The sequence below is a fragment of the Brassica oleracea genome, chromosome C6 (genome assembly GCF_000695525.1).
Source record: "Brassica oleracea var. oleracea cultivar TO1000 chromosome C6, BOL, whole genome shotgun sequence".
NCBI lineage: Eukaryota > Viridiplantae > Streptophyta > Magnoliopsida > Brassicales > Brassicaceae > Brassica > Brassica oleracea.
This window is the reverse complement of record NC_027753.1, coordinates 37,290,276-37,304,186: the sequence shown is the minus strand read 5'-3', so window position 1 is coordinate 37,304,186 and position 13,911 is coordinate 37,290,276. Positions and strand designations below refer to the sequence as shown.

Below are 13,911 nucleotides of genomic sequence, written 5' to 3'. Positions count from 1 at the left end.
TCAAAACACTCACCGGCTATTACCGGTTCCATTACATCCAACATCTTTAAAGTCCTTTTCTCTTGTTACCGTTCTGTTTTTAAAAACCTCATACTCTGTTCCACCTCTCTCTCTCTCTCATCCCATCTCAATTTTCTCTTTCCCATTGTACCCTCACATTTCATCAAAGATGTCTGCACTCACTAAGCTTCGTTCTCCGGTTAAACCGATGGTTGTTGAGCCACGAGCAATCCTCTGTTCAACCGGGAACAGAGTCAAACCTTCGAAAACAGAGATCGCCGCGAAGAAGAAGAAGCCACAAGTGGCGAAATCTCCGGCGAAGAGCAACTTTTCAGCCTCGACTGATGACTCATCTTCGACAACATCTTCCTCGGAGCGTTCGTCGGCGAAGACGGCAGAGTCTAAGAAATTGATAACTCCGTCGAAACGGAACGGGTCAGTGACGAAGCACAACAGTGTCGCCGCCGCTGGAGACATTCTTCCTGAGAGTCCGGGACCGGTCAAGAGATGCCACTGGATCACACCTAACTCAGGTCTGTTTTCTCTAACAACTTTTTTTCCTCCTTTGCCTTATTTAACTTTAATTTAAAATTTTCACATTTTTTCCTCTGTTTATTTTGCCAAAAAAAAAAATACTGTTTTTTTTTAAATAACTCAATAATTTCGTGAATAACGAGGAGGTGCTGTTTTTTCTGTTCTTTGTAAAAAAAAAAACATTTTACCCAAAGTAGAGATTTTTTTGTCCCTCTTGCACATTTAATCTTTTGTACATGCATGGACATTCGGGGTTCCAATCGGGTTTTGGTTTAATCCAATCGGGTTTCGGTTTTTCGGATTTATCAAAATCAGCCCCATTCGGGTTATGTGAAAATTCGGTTCGGGACCGGTTTTGGTTCTATCGGGTTCGGGTCGGTGTTAGTAAATCTTCAAAGAACCGGTACAACCCGATGTACTTTCGGGTTCGGGTCCCAATCGGTTATTCGGTTTAGATGTACCTGATTTATATCTACTTTGTAACCAAAAAGTAAGTAAAATCGGTTCTTCGGTTTTAAAATATTTGATTTGTACCTATTTTGTAACCAAAACATAAATAAAATTGGTTCGAAAAAAAAGAAATGAACATCAAATGTGATCATTCAAAATCAAGTGAAAGGTAAACATAGTTATTGATCGAAAGAAAACCAAATAAATGAAAGCATAAAACGAAAACCAAGTTCTCATGAAATGAAAACATTATTCAATGAAAACAAAACCAAAATCTAAAAACTTCGACCTTCAACCGCCACTTTCAACCATCAATTTTCATATAATAGATAATTATTTTAGATTTTCAATATATTTTGAATACATATTAGGAATTGAGATCATGTTTGGTAGGAGTTCTTTTTGAAAATTTTGTATGTTTCGGGTTCTATCGGGTATCCAGTTAGGTTCGGGTTCTGGTTCGGATAATACCCATAACCCGAAATACCATAAAACAAGATCCATTCGGTATTTATGCCGGGTTTGGATCGGTTCGGATTCATTTTTATCGGATCGGGTTCGGTTCGGGTTTTCGGGTTCGGTTTATTTGTCCAGCCCTACTTTTGTATGTTATTTCGAAATGTAAATTGTTTTCTTGAGTATTGACAGAAAAAAAAAAAAAATTGAGTATATGAGTTAGAAAGATTACTGGTAACAATCAGTTTCATACATGTCAACAACATATTAATTGCACCCTGCAATAACTAGGTGTTGTAGTTGAGAATAATGACAAAAACGAAGTTTTTTACTTGGGCGGTTAATAATAATAGTAATAATGATTTGATGAACAGACTCGATCTACGTGAAGTTTCATGACGAGGAGTGGGGTGTTCCAGTTCGTGACGACAAGAAACTCTTTGAGCTGCTTGTGTTCTCACAAGCATTAGCTGAGTTTAGCTGGCCCTCGATTCTACACAAAAGAGATGCCTTTAGGTAAATATTATGATTCTAACTTTATGGAAAAGAGAGAGAGATGAGCATAAGTTTGTTGGTTTACTTTTTGCAGGAAGCTCTTTGAAGATTTTGATCCTTTAGCTATATCAGAATTCACTGAGAAGAGGTTGATGTCTCTTAAAGTAAACGGATGTCTTGTTCTGTCCGAACAGAAACTGCGAGCCATTGTCGATAACGCAAAATCAGTTCTCAAGGTAGATTGTCTTCTTTTTGGGCTAAATAAGTTGTGAACGTTGACTTAAATAGATTGTAAATTGAAAACCAGGTCAAGCAAGAGTTTGGATCATTCAGCAACTACTGTTGGAGATTTGTGAACCACAAGCCACTAAGAAATGGATACCGCTATGGTCGCCAAGTCCCTGTTAAATCCCCAAAGGCAGAGTACATTAGCAAAGATATGATGCAGAGAGGGTTCCGCTGCGTTGGTCCTACTGTTATTTATTCCTTCTTGCAGGTCTCTGGCATTGTGAATGATCATCTCACAACTTGCTTCAGATACCAAGAATGTAATGCTGAGACTGAGACCGAACTGGATCTGCATTCCATCATGTGACTTGTTTAAATCAGCAACATTAACTACTGGAATATTAAGAAGATGATGATGATTACCAGTGTTTGTTTGTAATTCATTATGAAATGTAGCATTTGTAGCTGAGTTGTGTTGATTGGTTGTGTTTTTTCTTCTAGCTAGCTTTGTCTAATGATGATATGATTAGATTTTGACCCAAAAAAAAAAGATATTGAATTTGCAAGGAAATAAAAGAATTTTAACATTTTGTAAAACACACATGTTCCGCAAAAATTGGATCTTTGATGTTGAGAAGCAGATACATGATTAATCAACAAGACAAGACACAAGCCTTTGTAAGGGCACATAACAGTCTTATCTACAAATAATGCTTTAAAAAAAAAAAAAAATCATGAATTGAACAAACAAAAAACACTAACACTCCCAAGTTCCAATGCTTTCCATGTTTGGATAGTAAGTAAAGAAGATAATGATATACTCTATAAAGAAGAATAGCTTTCCCTCAAATTCACAAATCAACCACGAGCCTTGCCGTTTCCAAGAGTAAGCTCAAGATCCTCCATACCAACATCATGTATCCTCTCCCCTTCCCACGGCTTAACTCGACTATTCTCAAATTCAAACTCAGAGCTTTGACCAATCATCCCTTGAAACGCAGCGTTTGGAGACATCAGCTGAGGCACAGGAGGAGGTTTCACAAGATTAAACGCAGGAGAAGTCGGCACCATAGAGCCAGAGAATGGCTGTTGATGTTGAGAAAACCTCTGAAAGCTTATCCAATGACCAGAGTCAACAGTGGAAGAGTCAGACTCATCACATTCAGGTATTGTAACAGGAGCATAGAACTGACGACGGGTGGGACTAGCAGGTGCAGAAACCGCATAGAAAGGATAGTTAAAGGACGCCATTGACTGTTTATTAGCGTTGACCATGGACTGCTTAGCGATAGAGTCCCATGTAGGTAACGGTTTAGCGTTCTTGGAAGATGGAGAGGAGAGGGGTGGAGTAACGGGACAGCTGTTTGAGATTCTGAGGGAAGGAACGGCGCCGTTTCTGAGGAAAGGGAAGAAGGTGCTGTTGTTGGGCTCACCACGAGAGGAAGATGGGCTGACTTGGTAAGAAGGGATGGGACTTTGAAAAGCCGAAGAGAGAGGACTCGGCCTGCTGCATCCCTGTGTGACTAAACAATGTCAGAATCAATAACTCAAGATTCCAAGAATCAGATCCAAACAAAGTCATCAGATTTAAAAACTCAGATCGGAAGAAAAAAAAAGGTTTGACCTTGCGATAAGTGGTGCCGTCTTCTTCAACGAGCCAACCAGCTTCAGAACAGAGAGCCTTGAGGACCTCATTGTTATCGCAATGTTTTGGAAGATTATAACCACCTTGAGCTCTTAGCCCTGTGTATATCTTTGCTGCGATGGCTCTTCTCCTTCTCTCTCTCCTCCGATTGTTCTCCCTCTCCCTCCACGACGGTTTCCTCCTCGCCGCAGCAGCTGCTGATATGGATGTTGTAGCCCCATCCGACGTCATCAAACAGCTTTCTTTGATGGGTGAAGATTGTGTGAACGCAGACTGAAGAAGAAGGAGAAGGTAGTGCTCACGAGGAATAATACGCTTTTTCATTCGCTGGAATCGAAGTAGAATAATCTCTTTAATTAACTTATTAAGGGTTTGATTTTTGGTCGTGTGTTCACGTAACTGTGAGTTCACATTTTATTTCCTTATTACAAAAGGTTGTCCACTTGTCCTGAGATAGCTAATGTGTACATAGCAAGAGGTGTGGTTGACGGTAGAGGATAAGAGCGCGTGCGTGTGTATGTATGTATGTGTACAGTCAAAGTGTCAAACTAGTTGCTCTGTGTATAAATGACTAATGAACAAAATAATAATAATACAGAGAAGACAATGTACACACCATTTGATTGGTTTTTCTTTCCCCTTTTCTTTTCTATCCAAACCAATGAAATAAGTTTATTATGAACACAACAAATGATTAAAGCCGTGTTTTAAGATAATGATACTATTATTTAATTCATTTTTCCCTGGAATGGAAATCTCACTCTCCAAATAGAGAATTGATCACTTTTTTGTCCTGGCTGGTTAAATTATTCACTTGCTTTTGACTTTTGTAACCTTCTTCTTACTTTCACCAATGATACAAAGCAAAAATATGGATCCGTCAGTATTTCTTATGTACATTTCTACATGCCCGTTTTGAAACTGCAATACTATCTAGTTTCTAAATTTTGGAAACCTGGACTAATCGCTGGATTCTTTCTTTATTTATTTAAAAAATATCATTTGTATAGTTCATTTGACATAGATAGGGAAAAGAGAAAAATATAAACGCCGTTGCCGGAGATCGAACCCGGGTCACCCGCGTGACAGGCGGGAATACTTACCACTATACTACAACGACTTTGATGTTAGCAAATTGGATGTCTCATTTGTTATCGAACTTTGATTAAATCATCACTTTACCTCTTTCGTAAACCTCGCTATCTGTCTTAGGAATCACTCCATTTATAGACACTCTTGGTTCTAGTTAATCGTTTTATATGGACATTATACGATGCAAAGTATTAAATTCAGACGTGGGTGAGTGATTCAAAAAAGTTGAGGGGTACTATCGTGATTACTCGAATGCATGGGCCCCCGTTAGGCCAGTCTCTTTTTACACAAATATCAGCCGACCATTCAAGATTCACGTCGATCGCGTGTATACATTACACACAAAGAAAATTACTATATGTGTGGCCCTCGTTGTTTTCTTCTTTCTTTTTAACAATTGCAAAAGCATACATAATGCAAATTAGTACCTAAAATGTTCAAAAGGATTTAACCAAAAGGATCCATTTTCCGGATTCCAATACAAATTAGCACACCTAAAAACTAATTAGTGTACTATGTCATATGACCGTTTCATTCAAATTGTGTGTTTTAGTAGACATATGGCATGTAACACTTTTGATTTGATTAAGCACATCTCGGTGTAACCAAATCATTAAAGAACAAGAAACAAACCACGTGGCGGAATATCAATGGTAGTTGAGCTAGGAAGGCGGTCGCTATCGTCCTTGTCTCTCTCTCTTTCTTACTATAGTCACTGCTTTTCCCTCCCTCACTACTCTGTCTTTCTTTCTTCCTCAGACAATCAGAAAAAGATAATGCATCAGCTTCCATTTCGGAGATCGTGAAAATCGAGATTGGTGGATTCTGTTCTAAGTTCTTAAGAGAAGAAAAGAGAATGCTGGAAGGTGATGCTGATAACTCAAAGGTCATCAATGGAGGAGGATTCTCTCAGCTACAGAGCTGCTTCGGAGATTGCAGCAGCGAGGAGGAACTAACGGTGCTTCCACGTCATACGAAAGTGGTCGTCACCGGAAACAACCGTACGAAATCAGTTCTCGTCGGTCTTCAAGGAGTCGTTAAGAAAGCCGTCGGACTCGGTGGCTGGCATTGGCTGGTGAGAAACAATCAATCACCTTCTTTTGTAGTAACTGTGTTTTGTCTTATTTCAACTTTGAGTTCGATTTGGAATCAAGCTTCGAACTTTATGCTCGATAATGCTACTAAATCAATGGTAGTTTGATGATGTTGCTGATTCGAAACGGATCAACTCAGCTAAAAAGAGAAAAAAGCGAAAAGACCGAACCGATGGGATTGATTTGTCCGTAAAAATACAAACTTTATTCTAAAAAAATCGCATCATATTAATCATCTGCACTTTTTAATATTTATTTTTAACTCTCTTTTTCCATTGTTCTCATCTAAAATTTCGTGTGAATCCCTTATCCTTTTTTCATCTTTTTGTGGGTTCAAGCTGGCTTTAAGATTTGTTTTGTGGGTTCAAGCTGGCTTTAAGATTTGTTTTATTTTGTGGGTTCAAGGTGACTTTTAATTATTTAATATATATTTATTATTTCATAAAATGTAAAAATATTTAATACATAAACAAATTTATATATATAATAAATATATATTAAATATTTTTACATTTTATGAAATAATAAATATATATTAAATAATTAAAAGTCACCTTGAACCCACAAAATAAAACAAATCTTAAAGCCAGCTTGAACCCACAAAACAAATCTTAAAGCCAGCTTGAACCCACAAAACAAATCTTAAAGCCAGCTTGAACCCACAAAAAGATGAAAAAAGGATAAGATAATATCTATTAAATGATGATTTTTACTCATATAGTTTTTTTGATCATTTGTATCTTTTATAGACAAAAAAATTTAAATTACTGATAACAAAATTTTCATTGTGGGATTAATAGTTTTGGTAATTTATAATTTCAAAAAAAAGTAAGTTGTCAATGATTGTTCAAAACTTTTATCAAAAAAATTGTTCAAAGTAAATTCTGAAACTAAAATATTGTATTTTATATGGTTTATAGTTTAATTTAAAACGATATATATATATACGTAAAAATTCAAAATATAACATATACATAAATATCTTATTTTTATTATATGGTTATTGTGGTTGTTTAATTTATTTAATATTTTAAAATTAAACAAATATGATAGAAGATACACTATTTTTTATCAAATCTTTATTATTCAAAATCATTAATTGTCATATATACTTTAGCCACATTAGGTAATTCCGTAAATTTTATTTAAGGAAATAATAAAGTACATTAATGATGAATTTATTGTTAGTTTAATAAAAAGCTTATTATATAATTAGATGGACCAACATATTTCTTTAGAATCATTCTAGTGATGACATGTGGCTACAAAATGAAGTTGTAATGCTTCTCAAATAATATATAGGGGATTTTGTCCGCACACGTGGGTATAATCATCTTACGAATAATTATTTTATGTCTTATTAATCCAAAAATCAGCATTATATTCTAATTGGTGAACATGCCGAAGGAAAAATATTGTGGTGAATTTTTTGCTCCTCAAAATCTATATCATTTATGTTGAAATTTTAGTCAAATTATTGAAAGGTAGATCTTTTTTTTTTTCTAAATTTCCCATGGAGGAATGAATTTATAAGAAAAAAATTTCCTATGCAATTTTGATAAGGAATAAATTGAACTAAAATTCATATTTTTTTTATTTTTTCAATTCCTCAAATGAAATTTTATTTTTTATTTTGTTCATTTTTTTTCATTCTTCTAATGGTCACCGACTGAAGCTATAGTGTTTCACGGATTAAACCTAAACTGGTTTAAACTAAAAGCAAGAAAATTTGTTTTGAACTCGACCAAAAGTTAAGTTATTATTTATGTTTTTAAATAGTTAAATGAAACATCAAATTATTTATATATATCAAAAAAACGTTCATCAAACTATGTACTTATTATTGTGTTAAAAGTTTTAAAACACTCATATATTAGAAATAGTTTAGAAAATATCTTTATATAAATATTTTTGGTTGACTAATATTTAATTATAAACTGTTTTATATCTTAGTTTTTTAACTTTATAATAGAAAAATATTGTTTTCAATAGTAACACAATATACATAAGAATTCTCTTAATTTTTAAATATATTTTCACAATTTTATTATCTTAGTTTATAATTAATTATTTAATATAACATATATATTTAATATTATTAAAATAAAATTCGTGTTTTATTTTATATAAAGTTCATTATCGGTTTTATGAAAATTAATAAATACTCAGTTAAAAACTAATAATAAATCAATGACCTGTATAAAAGCTTAAAACCTAATAAAATATGACAAATAAGAAAATAAGAATTTTAATATAACATATATATTTAAATATTATTAAATCAAAATTCGTTTTTAATTATATATAAAATTCATTACGGAATTTTTTTAAAAAATTAATAAATTAGTAATTCAGCTAAAAATTATTAATAAATCAATGATTAAACTAAAACCTAATAAAAAATGACAAATAAGCAAAATTGACTAAAACATGGAAAACATGACAAATACGCAAAATCAAAATAATTACATACCTAATTACATATTTTATAGTTATATTATTTAAATTAATAAATTATGGACTCGACTAAAAACTATTAATAAATTAATGACTCAAATAAAAACTATTAATAAATTAATGATTCAGCTTAAACCTAATTAAAACATGACATATAAATAAAATTACCTAAAATCATGAAAATCATGACAAATAAGTTAAATCACTTCATAAATAATAATATAGATAATTTAATATTATTTAGGTTTTTTTCCAGATACTTTTATAGATGTTCTCAATTTCATTAGGCTGCTTAATTAGTTTTTTAATAATTAAAAATTCCTTTATTTGATCATTACTCGCTTCACCGTTTCTCCGGTTTTAGTAGTATATCTTTAAGACGTTTTCTTCATAACCAATGCGTATTATTTTACTATTATAGATTATCAAAATCCCACCAGTTCGTCTCCCATTTCTCAAAAAAGTCTCAAGCTTTTGACTTGTTTGACTGATTGTAATCTTTTTTAATCCCATTCCTCATGCTTTACATTTTATAGGTTTTGACAAATGGAATCGAAGTGAAGTTGCAGAGGAATGCACTTAGTGTCATTGAAGCTCCTACAGGGAACGAAGAAGACGATGATATTGAAGTCGAGCATATACAATGGAATAATCCCTCTCATATGAGTGAGTTTAGTTTCCTTGTCGGAAATCTGTAAAGACATGTTCTTGTGTGTGTGTTAAGACATGTTCTTTGATTGTTTTTTGCAGTATCTGATGACAGTCTAAAGACTCATAAGGCGAAGCAAAGAGGATACAGATCAGCACGGTTATCACAAAAGACAATGTGCAGGGCCTTATCTTGTGACTCACACTCAAAAAGGCAGAGTATTACTCCTCGTGCTAACATGGTAATATATGCCTTTGGAAACTGTGGGATATGCATTTGAATGTTTTTTGTTAACTTGCTGAGGAAATGTATGGTTTTAAAGCAGAAGGTTGATCTTAGCAAATTGGATATGCCTGCGTTACAGAGATATATACAACATTTTAACCTCGTGAGTCAAGAGTAACAATCTCCTTTTTTGTTCTACTCTCTTAGTTACTGGTAAAGCTGTAAAAGATGGTTTTTGTTTTTTTGACAAGATGTGACTCTCTTTTTGAAAGGTGGATGCACTTCCTAATCCATCAAAGGAGCAACTACTTGACATTGTTCAAAGACACTTCATGGCTCAGGTAACATTCTTGAAATCAAAAAGGCCAAAAAGCTACAATATCTTTGTGATATTTGTCTCCTCTCTGCTTTATAGGAAATGGATGAGCTTCAGGTTATTGTGGGATTCGTTCAAGCTGCAAAAGGAATGAAGAAGGCTTGCAGGTGGAAATCAAAAGAACATCAGAAACACTGATCTTAACAAGCTCCTAGATAGGCTAACAAACCCCACCTCCTTTGGACCTTATCCAATCTGAGTTTTAACCATTCCATGGCTTAAACGTTGAGTATAGTAGTAAGTTAAAGCTGTCTCATGTGTTAATAGTAGATGTTGTTATTGCTCATTCATGTAAGTATATCAAAAGCAGCAATGACCTAAAAACAAAAGAAGCCCTCTAATCTTTAATCAAAGCATCCATCTTTATTTGTCCATCTATATATTGATGTTAGCATGTAAATAAGTACTGGAAAATGTCTTCAAAATCAATCATTCAAAAGAATACTAATGAAATTAACAATGCAAATGAGATGCGTAACAACTACATACTTAGAAAAAAAAATCATCATCTTTCCGTACATAAAAGAAACATGAAACAGCAACCAAACCGGAATCTAAACCGGAACAACCGGTTTTCAAGACCGGGTGGGACAGAAAGTGATCAAGTAGTTAGCCCCGGCACAAGTAAACGTACTTGTCGCGTCGTCATAAGCGTAGCTGTAAGCGCTAGGACAAGCGTTCTTAAACACGGCCGAGTAACGCGTCGGAGAACAAGTCTGCGGCGTCGCGTGAGCACCGGTGCAGCAAAACTCCGGCGAATTAAACGCCGCGCAAGCGCTCTTACACGCCGCGACGGTTCCGGTCTTCGGATCCATTATCCTAAGCTCGTTAGGACAAACCGCGTTGACGTCGGCGACGCAGCCGGCGTACTTGCAGTCGCCGGAGCCTCCTTGCGGTTTTATCCCCATCTCGACGTTGTAACCGTCGACGAGACTCACGTCGTAGAAGTCCTTGCCGGAAACGCCCGTTCCGACGGTGAACTCGGCTAGAGTTGTCGGAGGAACTCCTCCGCCGATGCATTTGAGGACGCCGCCGCAGTCTCCGGTGACGCAGTTGCCGTTGCCGGAGAAATCGAAGCTGCAGCCGGTGCGAGGCCAGAACCGGCCTGACCATCCTTGAGGAGCGGTTAGCTGTTTGGAAGCGCCTGGAGTCAAGGGAAATCCGCCGTCGCCGAGGGTGTTGCTGTTGCCGGAGAGGATTCCGGGCCAGATTGTGTAAGGACAGCTGTTCTGTAAAGTGAAGACGGTGGCGGAAACAGCAATGCTGCCTGCGGGTTCGAAATACAGAAACCAAAAATGAATAAAAACGGTTAAATACGACTAAAACAAAAACAAAAGCGAAAACTTTCTTAAAACTATAAAGTGAAACAGAGCAGAGAGTGTTGTTGTTGTTACTTGTGATGAACACGAACAAAAGAATGAGAGCACTGGAGAAATTCGCCATCTTTTGTGTGTTTATATGTGATGTGGATGGTAGCGATTATGAATCTGATTGTAATGCTGATGATGAATGTACGTTACTCGCACCGATCCTCTATTTATAAGTGCTGGTTCGAGGGTAGTGCTATCATTTCTTCATTAATTATTATTTTGATGAGTTAATTACAGTTTATGGTAAAAGAAAGTGATTGTGGTGATTTTTTTTTTTGTTAGCTCTTGAATTTTCTTTATTTTGGTGTTAAATTTGCTATGAATTTATTTTTACATTGACGGTTTAAAGAAAATAAAGTGGGTCATTATTACGGATTCATGAATATTAAGTTGATTCAACAAAATAAATGAATATCAAGTGGACAGTAATGGTGAAACAGCATGCCCTATTAACTGCTCACCGTATTAAGCAAATTAACCATTTTCACACGTTCGCATGAAATTTCGTTAAATAAGAACGAATGAACAACCCACAACATCCCGCGGAAGTAGAAACTGTCTTTCCATGATCCCATCTTTCCTGTTGTTCGATTTTTATTTTTAACGTTTTCATTATTCTTTTTATTAGTTAATTTATTTATTTACAGTATTTTTCCGATAGTTTCTAGGAAACATGCCATGAGATCCGATCATTAAAACATAAAAACATATCATCTGTTTTGTTGAGAAAGAGCAAACAACTAACATGTACAAAATTCTTGAATTCATGAATAGGCTCAGAAGTAGCAAAGTTGGAGACGAGATATTTATTTTAGATTCAATATGTTGAGAAGACTTGACTTGTGTAGGAGAAAAGAGTTGGTTTAAAATCGTGACGATTAGGTTTCCTTGAGTTAGTGGTAAACATATGTTAATGGGTCAATATTAAATAACGAAAATTCCTTTTTATTCACTCGAGATCACATTGTCTACACGATCTTAAGCATTTTTAGCGGTCATGGCTGTAGCTCTCTCTCTCTCTATCAAGCATTGATAGCTGTTGAAGTTTTATGAACAAGAATTTAAGCAAAAAAAAAAAAGGTTTATGAAACAAGAACGGTTTGTAGGTTAGTTAAGTGGGTTTGATGAATTATGACAAGCAAAATGTATCTATTACATGGTTTGGTTTTGAGTTTCTTCGACTCTTTCCCAACAAAAAAAGGTATAGAAGGTTCAAAGTTGGTTCTAAAGAAACTAACCTGATCTCACTTGCACCTACTCAGACAACTAGATAAGAAGATAAGATGACATGTGACCAAGCAGGGTCATGTAAATAAAACAGGAGATGCTATATATATGCTCTTCCTGGAAAAGTTGATCTAATGGAGCAGTTAATTAAAGAAGATAGCATCATCCTTTTGGGACAAAAATGAGTTCTATGCTTCTTCCTTTTGACAACATGAATGCTAGTGAAATCACTGAAATGTTGTTGTTTTTAACTCAATAAACGCAAGAGATTCTCGTTTACACAAAGGGATGTTAACAGTGGGATTCACAGGACACAAAGAGATAGACGCAACCAAAATGCAATTAAGTTAATTGAATATGTGAGTTAATCAAGATAGCAACATGTAATACGATTGATAAGTTATAAAGAACTAACAATGAAAAATGACAGCACAAGAATCTTTTCTCCGTAAATTTTTTTAAATTATTTCTTTGTATGCAATGCAACAATGCAAGGAGTGTTTAAAAACAGAATACTTGAAAAGATCTTTGAAAACTGAAAATGATATTATTCACCCTTCCGTACATCACAAGCAAAAGAAGCATGAGGGAGAAACTCGACCCGAATTTAAACCGGAGCTCAGGTTTTTAAGAGCGGGTGGGGCAGAAAGTAATCAAGTAGTTAGATCGGGAACAAGTGAAGATGCTTGTCGCGTCACCAGCGTAGCTGTAAGCGCTAGGACAAGCGTTCTTGAACACCGTCGAGTACCGACTCGGACCACAAGTCTGCGGCGTCGCGTGAGCACCGGTGCAGCAGAACTCCGGCGAATCAAACGCAGCGCACGCGCTCATGCACGCCGCGACGACTCCAACGACGTTCTGATCCATGATCCGAAGATCGCCAGGGCAAATCTCGTTGACGTCGGCGAGGCAGCCTGCGTAGTGGCAATCTCCGGTTCCTCCCAAGGGTTCGATCCCCATCTTGACGTTGAAACCGTCGACGAGGCTAACGCCGTAAAAATCCATCTCTGAATCGCCTGATCCGACGGTGAACTCGGCTAGAATGGCCGGAGGAAATCCGCCGCGGTTACAGTTTAAAACGCCGCCGCAGACTCCGGGGACGCAGCTACCGCGACCGGAGGCATCGAAGCTGCAGCCGGTGCGAGCACAGAAACGGCCTGACCATCCCGGAGGAGCAGTGAGCTGTACGGAAGCGCCAGGAGTCAGGGGAACCCCGCCGTTACCGAGGGTGGTGGTGCTGTTGCCGGAGAGAATTCCAGGCCAGACGGTGTAAGGGCAACTGTTCTCCAAAACGAAGATGGTGGCGGTACCGGCAATGCCGCCTGCAAAAGGAGATGGTTTAGACTGTAATTGCCAAAGGGGAAGTATTAAGACATAAGTGAAAGTGAAACAGAGAAAGAAACGATAATAGAAAACAGTTGTTTTTGTCGTTACTGCTTGTGATGAACACGAGGAAGAGAATGTGAGTACCCGCCATTTTTAATCGATTTTGTTTGTTTGTTTGTTCATGTGATGTGGACACTGTCAAGGATATACGGTTACTGACACTGTCAAGGATATACTGAAGTGCTGTTCATTAGAAGATTTAGTATTCTTGGTTGTGCTATTATGAT

The 13,911-nt window shown here is 36.2% G+C and overlaps 5 protein-coding genes and 1 non-coding gene across 6 annotated transcripts; 2 read left to right on the top strand and 4 right to left on the bottom strand.

The window, feature by feature from the left end:
• The first annotated feature begins 57 nt into the window (after positions 1 to 57).
• LOC106296264 (DNA-3-methyladenine glycosylase) lies at positions 58 to 2,750 on the top strand. The gene is made up of 4 exons (XM_013732363.1): positions 58 to 533; positions 1,815 to 1,956; positions 2,030 to 2,171; positions 2,243 to 2,750. Exons 1-4 carry the CDS (start codon positions 170 to 172, stop codon positions 2,528 to 2,530), a joined length of 936 nt encoding a protein of 311 aa, XP_013587817.1. The 5' UTR covers positions 58 to 169; the 3' UTR covers positions 2,531 to 2,750.
• Positions 2,731 to 4,274, bottom strand: LOC106296263 (protein BRASSINAZOLE-RESISTANT 1). The gene is made up of 2 exons (XM_013732362.1): positions 3,788 to 4,274; positions 2,731 to 3,678 (listed from the first exon to the last, which is right to left on the bottom strand). Exons 1-2 carry the CDS (start codon positions 4,130 to 4,132, stop codon positions 3,022 to 3,024), a joined length of 1,002 nt encoding a protein of 333 aa, XP_013587816.1. The 5' UTR covers positions 4,133 to 4,274; the 3' UTR covers positions 2,731 to 3,021.
• Positions 4,275 to 4,856: 582 nt separating this feature from the next.
• TRNAD-GUC lies at positions 4,857 to 4,928 on the bottom strand. Its single transcript has one exon. It is a non-coding gene; the product is annotated as a tRNA-Asp (tRNA).
• A 689-nt stretch (positions 4,929 to 5,617) lies between these two features.
• Positions 5,618 to 10,076, top strand: LOC106297016. The gene is given in 7 exon segments (XM_013733293.1): positions 5,618 to 5,975; positions 8,988 to 9,117; positions 9,202 to 9,341; positions 9,426 to 9,488; positions 9,598 to 9,666; positions 9,741 to 9,827; positions 9,829 to 10,076. Coding segments are annotated over 7 exon segments (780 nt in total). The 5' UTR covers positions 5,618 to 5,756; the 3' UTR covers positions 9,901 to 10,076.
• Positions 10,077 to 10,133: 57 nt separating this feature from the next.
• Positions 10,134 to 11,225, bottom strand: LOC106297017 (pathogenesis-related protein 5). The gene is made up of 2 exons (XM_013733294.1): positions 11,096 to 11,225; positions 10,134 to 10,968 (listed from the first exon to the last, which is right to left on the bottom strand). The coding sequence occupies exons 1-2, from the start codon at positions 11,142 to 11,144 to the stop codon at positions 10,277 to 10,279; spliced, it is 741 nt and encodes a 246-aa protein (XP_013588748.1). The 5' UTR covers positions 11,145 to 11,225; the 3' UTR covers positions 10,134 to 10,276.
• A 1,578-nt stretch (positions 11,226 to 12,803) lies between these two features.
• LOC106299185 (pathogenesis-related protein 5-like) lies at positions 12,804 to 13,879 on the bottom strand. The gene is made up of 2 exons (XM_013735315.1): positions 13,733 to 13,879; positions 12,804 to 13,620 (listed from the first exon to the last, which is right to left on the bottom strand). The coding sequence occupies exons 1-2, from the start codon at positions 13,773 to 13,775 to the stop codon at positions 12,926 to 12,928; spliced, it is 738 nt and encodes a 245-aa protein (XP_013590769.1). The 5' UTR covers positions 13,776 to 13,879; the 3' UTR covers positions 12,804 to 12,925.
• Positions 13,880 to 13,911: the final 32 nt, after the last annotated feature.